This window comes from Penaeus japonicus, unplaced genomic scaffold (assembly GCF_977035675.1).
Source record: "Penaeus japonicus unplaced genomic scaffold, GWHDUDI00000001_assembly GWHDUDI00000010, whole genome shotgun sequence".
Taxonomy (NCBI): Eukaryota; Metazoa; Arthropoda; class Malacostraca; order Decapoda; family Penaeidae; genus Penaeus; species Penaeus japonicus.
This window is the reverse complement of record NW_028234412.1, coordinates 5,799,487-5,806,986: the sequence shown is the minus strand read 5'-3', so window position 1 is coordinate 5,806,986 and position 7,500 is coordinate 5,799,487. Positions and strand designations below refer to the sequence as shown.

At 46.3% G+C, this 7,500-nt stretch overlaps 1 protein-coding gene across 1 annotated transcript in view; it reads right to left on the bottom strand.

The window, feature by feature from the left end:
* Window positions 1–7,500, bottom strand: part of LOC122247742 (prolyl 4-hydroxylase subunit alpha-1-like) — a 22,760-nt gene that overhangs the window by 4,507 nt on the left and 10,753 nt on the right. The window contains exons 5-9 of the mRNA XM_086540529.1: window positions 4,416–4,580; window positions 2,954–3,127; window positions 2,449–2,517; window positions 1,559–1,747; window positions 714–779 (exon numbers count right to left, since the gene is read on the bottom strand). Coding sequence (XP_086396655.1) covers window positions 714–779; window positions 1,559–1,747; window positions 2,449–2,517; window positions 2,954–3,127; window positions 4,416–4,580 — 663 coding nt within the window. The remainder of the gene's footprint in view (window positions 1–713; window positions 780–1,558; window positions 1,748–2,448; window positions 2,518–2,953; window positions 3,128–4,415; window positions 4,581–7,500) is intronic.

Sequence of the window (7,500 nt, the reverse complement as noted above, 5' to 3'; positions counted from 1 at the left end):
TGATATTCCTATCGTACCTCTAATGAAAAAAAAAAATAATAATAAAAAAAAAAAAAAAATAAATAAATAAAAAAACTAAAATAAATATCTATATTGACCGTGGATCTACGTTTCCACTTTTGGGAAATTTTATAATGATTAGTGTCCTAATAGGTATCAACTGCTTAACCCTGATATAGCAAAGTGTCGCTCATTTCAGACCGGATATCAATTACGTAACCTTGACATATCACTCTGAAATTCCTTTGATGTAGCAAAATCTATCTCAATTCTTTATTTCAATTTGATAAGAAAGTGCTATTGAGAGATAATATGTGATAACAAGTAATCATTAATCAGCTCACAATTTCTCGAATATTGACTTTAAAACTAACGATCAAGTCTCACGAGATATGAATACGTGTCATCAATCAAAATGTCTTTTCATTTTGTCTCTCACTTTCTCTTTGGTGTTTGGGGAGGGGGTGTAGGTCTCCATTCTGTTGTTGGGGGAAAAGTGGCAAAGTTTTACCCTTACTTTCCGAACAAGGGGAGATATTTCCCCTCAGAAGAAGCATTAGATAAGGGACACGTCACCCCCCACCCCCACCCACACCCCCATCCCCGCTCTTATATCATACCCCTGGGTATACTGATAACCATTATTCAACAAAAGAAATATATCTATCAATCTAAGTTAAGTAATTACTTTTAAGTTATTAGTTAATACTCACATAGAACATAAATGTAGCAATTCTGTCTCCCATAAAGAGTTCCCGAGGATGAATGTTATGTAGAAGCTGTTAAAGGAGAAGAAAATCATTAACAACACATCATCAAATCATATAAATACGATACAATTAGATTTCATATAAATATCATCACCATATATTGAAATACATCAACATTGCCTTAATATCGACAAATAATGATTATAACATTATCCTAATAAGACAATAATGAGGGATACATAGAAAATACGATGTTATTAAAATTTCTAATCAAGTTTTGATCAATAAAAGATTTAAACAAACATTCCTAATAAAGTAAATATAATGATAAAAAGATGATTGCAACATTGATGACGAACATGAAGATTTTGCTTTGCAATGGGATATTCAAATCCCAGTTGCTGATAATAGTATTAAATTAGATGAAAATCAGGATAACGACGGACCTCTTATTTTCAAAAAGTGGAAAATAAATAGTGGAACTATAAAAATGAAAATACTCCTCGTGCACAAACGCCCTTCCATCAACACAATTAGTCAACAAGATGAGCTCCTGTAATTACTGATGGCATTGGAACATACAGGCACACATGAACACACATGAACACACATAACACAACACACACACACACACACACACAACACAACACACACACACACACACACACACACACAACACAACACACACACAAACACACACACACAAAAAAAAAAAAAAAAAAAAAAAAAAAAAAAACTACAAATCCACAAATAATACACACAACCCCATCCTCTTCCCCAACCCTAAAACACCTCCTCAATCCCCCCTCCTCCTCCCCAACAACCACAAAACAAGCCACGCCCCTCACCTCCTTCTCAGACTTGTCAACCAACAAGTAATCGTGATGAGGATTATAATGTCCACCGATGCCGTAGTTGGACACCTGTAGGAGCTCGGCGTGTTCGGCGGCCACGTCCGTCGAGAGCCCCGTCAGGAGAGAGATCCTACGGCCGAGGCGCCCTACCAGAGGGTGTAAGGAGTCGTCTAACCAACCCACCTGAGGGAGGGGGGAGAGGGGGAGGAGAGGGAGGAGGGGGAGGAGAGGGAAGAGGGGGAGGAGGGGGAATAGGGGGAGGAGAGGGAAGAGGGGAGGAGGGTAAAGAGAGGGAAGAGGGGGAAGAGGGGGAGGAGGGGGAATAGGGGGAATAGGGGGAATAGGGGGAGGAGAGGGAAGAGGGGGAGGAGGGGGAGAATAGGGGGAGGAAGGTGAAGAGAGGGAAGAGGGGGAAGAGGGGGAGGAGGGGGAAGAGGGGGAGGAGTTGGTGGTGATGATGGGGGAGAGAAATGTGTTGATTAGTTACTTGTTAGGAGTGAAAATATTAATATTTTTAGGAAAGGGTGTATATGCTTAGTATTTGTGTGTGTTTTTTTCAGTGTGTGTGTGTGTGTGTGTGTGTGTGTGTGTGTGTGTGTGTGTGTGTGTGTGTGTGTGTGTGTGTGTGTGTGTGTGTGTGTGTGTGTGTGTGTGTGTGTGTGTGTGTGTGTGTGTGTGTGTGTGCGCGCGCATGTGTATGAAGAAATGTTTCAATTTAACTGAAGTAGTAATACCATTTATTATACTGTAAACAAAATCGGTTAAAGTGTACACGATATTTCTATAGTTTACCATGCTCTCAGGTAGAAAACGAATTGACTTGTAACTACAGAAAATAAGAATACTATTATGGGAGACTATGCCATTTTGCAATTCCGTCTTACCTTTGACGTACGTGTGGTGCTAACTGTATTTCCTTTTCCTTGTGCACCCTGTACCATCGCACGCGCAAGCTGTTAAGAAAAGATACTTATAATCTTTTGGAATTTGTAGTGATAACTAGAATTAATGGAAAACTCTAACCTTCACGATTTTAGTCATAATATAATGTGCCTTTTTCAAACTTTCACGATTTTAGTCATAATATACTGTGCCTTTTTAATTTAACAACTGTATCGATCGTAGATATTCATGTATATATATATCCACAACCCTCCAAAATTAATATACGTGTGTATTTATTTATACAACCCTTACGATATGTTTGACTTAACCAAGTATGTGGAGCAGCAGAAAAATAAATAAATAAATAGATAAATAAATAAATAGGTATATAAGAATGAGTAAATGGATCAAATCAAATAAACAATAAAGAAAATCAATCAAACAATTCAAACCAAACAAGTCAAATGATCCAACAAAAAAGACGAAACAAACAAACATCCTCACCATAGGCTGTGCCATCCCCCTCACGGCCTCGATCTCCTTATCGGAAATGACGTCATGAAACACCATAAGTTCAGGATTATGGTGAAGGATCTCAACCTTTACGGGCATGAGCTGGAAGTAGGACTCGCCCCGGGTGTCGTAGTAGCAGGATAAGGTCGCTTGGTACTCGGGACTCTGCCGGAAGGTCAGGGAAGGTGGGGGGGGGAGGAGGTCAGGTGAGGTCGAAGGTTATCGTGGGGAGGTCTTGTTGATGTTAATTAAGGTTAAGAATTTGGTTTATTGACTTTGGTGAGGGTTTATTTTAAGGGGATTTAGTATGGTAGGTGAGAAGGTAAAAACAAGGTTGGTGAAAGAGGTTAGGAATGTTTGTGTTTGTGTGGGTGTTTTTTTGTTTTTGTTTTTGTTATTGTTGGTGTTATGGCTATATTGAGAATTTATTGCTAGTTTTGGGAGTCTACGTTTATCGCTGGGAAAAGTGGAAGAAGAAGTGGAAGGAAGAGTGGATGAGTCTTGATGAGGGATTTTGTGTAAAGACTGATACTATTAATAGTACTTATTCCTGCTTATTATGGTCGGGATATGTGAGAGTTGGACAGAATCTCAAAAAAGTTGGAGTCAAAAAAAAAAAAAAAAAAAAAAGTTGAAGGATTTGATGAATGGTGTTTTGTTGAGGTTGCAATTATAAATGAGAAATTAATTTTTGTCACTAGTTTTTTTTTCTTTTGGTGTCTACGGGAATGTCAAGAACGAAAAGAAATCAAGAGAGAATTAAACACTTTTTTTGGTGATTTTTTGTTGACGTTCATCTTTGAAATGGAATGATTAAAAAAAAAATTACGGGTTTGTTGTTCTTGAAATTTGAATTTTAGATATGGGCCTACATTATTTGTTGTTGTTATTGTTGTTGTTGTTGTTGTTTAGGACTCTGCATGGAAGGTCAAGGTGTGAAGAAAAGGTCAAGAGAGGTCAGATTCTACATGTTGATTCGTTGTTGTTTTAAAGTTGAATTTGAAATCGATTTGATCCTTCTTATTAAAAGCGTATAAATAGATAAATAGACTTTGTTACTGTTTTATCCTCTTGTTCTTTTTGAAAGCCAGAATTCGAAAGGATTATTGTAAGAGACTTTTGAGAGATAGGTGGAGTTTGGAGTGACACAAAATAGTTTAAGAATATTGGGTTAAATCTATTACAAAAGGGTGAAGGGATAATGCTGTAGAGACAATATGAATGATGAAAAGGAGGGAATGGATATAACATGAAAAAAATGCCGAGAAAAGGGAAAAAGGAGAATAAAATAAAAAATAAAAACAAATAAAGAAAAACAGACAAACAAAAAATAAAGGTAAAAAAAAAAAAAAATTATACATAAAAAACAGACAATCCAAACAACAACAACAAAAACCAAACCCACAAACATAAAAACAAAAAAACAAAACAAACAAAACACAAAAGAACCCACCAGGAGCTGCTCTCCCCTACACAGAGCCTGGAAATTGAGAGCATCTTCCTGAGGTGTAAGATCTGTTCCAAGACGGTGTTTTATCTTCTTCTTCTTGTCGACCTCCGCCGCGTGAAGGGGCAGGTCCTCGACTTCCTCTTCTCGACCGATCATCTGCTCGTCGTACTGGAAGGGTTGAAGGGGGATTAATGATGGTTGGGTATGGGTGGGTATGGGGGGTTGGGTGGTTGGGTATGGGGGGTTGGTTGGTTGTGGGTGGGTATGGGGGGTTGGTTGGATGGGTGGGTGGGTATGGGGGGTTGGTTGGGTAGGTATGGGTGGTTGGTTGGGTGGGTATGGGGGGTTGGTTGGATGAGTGGGTGGGTATGGGTGCTTGGTTGGGTGGGTATGGGTGGTTGGTTGGTTGGTTGGGTGGGTATGGGTGGTTGGTTGGTTGGGTGGGTATGGGTGGTTGGTTGGTTGGTTGGGTGGGTGGGGGTGGGTGGGTGGGTGTGGGTGGGTGTGGGGTTGGGTGGGGGTGTGGGGGGGTTGGGGGGGGTGGGTGTGTGTGTGGGTGGGTGGGGTGTGTGGGGGTGGGGTGGGTGTGGGTGGGGGGGGGTGTGTGGGGTGGTGGTGGTGGGTGGGGGGGGGTGGGGGTTGGTGGGGGGTGGTGTGGTGGTGGGGGGTGTGGTGGGTGGTGGGGGTGGGTGGGGTTGGTTGGGTTAGGGTGGGTGTGGGTGGGGGGGGGGGTGGTGGTTGGGGGGGTGGGTGGGGGTTTGTGGGTGTGGGTGTGTGGGGGTTTGGGTTTGGTTGGGGGGGTTGGGTTTTTTTTTTTTTGGGTGGGTGGTTGGTGGGGGTGGGGTTGGGTGGGTGGTTGGGGGGTGGGTGGGTGGGTGGGGGGGGGGGGGTGGGTGGGGGGGGGGTGGTTGTGGGTGTTGGGGTGGTGTGGGGGGGGGGGTGGTGGGGTTGTTGGGTTTGGTGGTGTGGGGGGTGTGGGGGGGGTGTGGGGGGTTGGGCTTGGTGGTGGGGGGGGGGTGGGGTGTGGTGGGTTGTGGGTGTGGGGTGGGGTGGGGGGGGGGGGTGGGGGGTGGGGGTGGTGTGGGGGGGGTGGGGTGGTTTGGTGGTTTGGTTGGTGGGTGGTTGTGGTGGTGTGGGGTGGTTGTGGGTGGTGTTGGTGTGTGTTGTGGGGGTGGTGGGGGGGGTGGGTGTGTTGTGTGTGTGTTTGTGTGTGGGTGGGGGGTTGGGTGGGGTTGGGGTGTGGTGGTGTTGGTGTGGGGTTGTGGTGTTGGGGTTGTGGGGTGGGTGGGTTGGTGGTGGGTGGGTTGGTGGTGGTGGGGGTGGGTTGGTGGTTGGTGTGTGGGGCGTGGGGTGGTTTGGGGTGGTTGGGTTTGTTGTTGGGGTGTGGTTGGTGGGTGTGTGGGTTGTGGGGGGGGGGGGGTTGGTGTGGGGTGGGTGGGGGTGGGGTGTGTGTTGGGTGTGGGGTGGGGGTGGTGGGGTGGGTGGGGTGTTGGGGGGTGGGTTGGGGTGGGTGGGGTGGGTGGGTGGGGGGTGTGGGGTTGTGGGTGGTGGGGTGGGGGGGGGTGGGGGTTGGGGTGTTGTAGGGGGGTGTTTGGGTTGTGGGGTGGGGGGCTGGGGGTGGGTGGGTGTGGGTGGGGGGGTGGGTGTGTGGGGGTGTGGTGGGGGTGGGGGTGGGTTGGTGGTTGTTGTGGGGTGTGTGGGGGTGGGTTGGGGGTGGGGGGGTGGGGGTGGTGGGGGGGGTGGGGGTTGGGGGGGGGGGTGGGTGGGTTTGGGGGGTGGTTGGTTGGGTGGGTTGGGTGGTTGGTTGGGTGGGTTTGGGGGGTGGTTGGGTGGGTGGGTTGGGTGGTTGGTTGGGTGGGTGGGTGTGGGGGGTTGGTTGGGTGGGTATGGGTGGGTGGGTATGGGGGGTTGGTTGGTTGGGTGGGTATGGGGGGTTGGTTGGGTGGGTGGGTATGGGTGGTTGGTTGGGTGGGTGGGTATGGGGGGTTGGTTGGGTGGGTATGGGTGGTTGGTTGGGTGGGTATGGGGGGTTGGTTGGGTGGGTGGGTATGGGGGGTTGGTTGGGTGGGTGGGTATGGGGGGTTGGTTGGGTGGGTGGGTATGAGTGGTTGGGTATGGGGGGTGGGTGGGTATGGGTAGGTGGGTATGGGGGGTTGGTTGGTTGGGTGGGTATGAGTGGTTGGGTATGGGGGGTGGGTGGGTATGGGTAGGTGGGTATGGGGGGTTGGTTGGATGGGTGGGTATGGGGGGTTGGTTGGGTGGGTGGGTATGGGTGGTTGGGTGGGTGGGTATGGGGGGGTGGTTGGGTGGGTGGGTATGAGTGGGTGGGTGGGTGGGTGGGTGGGTGTGAGTGGGTGGTTGGGTGGGTGGGTGGGTATGAGTGGGTGGTTGGGTGGGTGGGTGGGTATGAGTGGGTGGTTGGGTGGGTGGGTGGGTATGAGTGGGTGGTTGGGTGGGTGGGTGGGTATGAGTGGGTGGTTGGGTGGGTGGGTGGGTATGAGTGGGTGGTTGGGTGGGTGGGTGGGTATGAGTGGGTGGTTGGGTGGGTGGGTGGGTGGTTGGTTATCTTGTCTATCGATTTGAGCTTGATAGGTTTCTTTAGTTAGTTATTTACATATATCTTAGGTGAGGGATGGGGGATTTTGTTGTTTGTATTTTTTTTTCTTCAAATTATCATTATTATCATTTTTTTAAATCTCTTTGAGGTGGATTTTTTGTGGTTAGGTTTGAGCTCTTTTTTATTTGTTTTTTCATCGTGTAATCATGATCATTATTGTCATAATCATTGTTAAAACTGATGTAAATATGACAGATTAGTGACTGTATCTATGTTTAATTTGCAGGATTATAAGATTTTAAAATGATACATTAATCAAAATGTCTTCGTATGCTTCGGTCTACAAGCTATATACGAAAATTGAACCGAGTTCATTGTAGCAAATGGATAAAAGGGTATAAATGTGACTGAATAGTTTCACAGCTCAAGAGATGTAATTTACGCGTTTCGGGTCACCCCGTCTTCAGAATTACATACTACATTAAGTTTACATGAACATATGTATATATTAGTCAAGAATGTACCGATGAG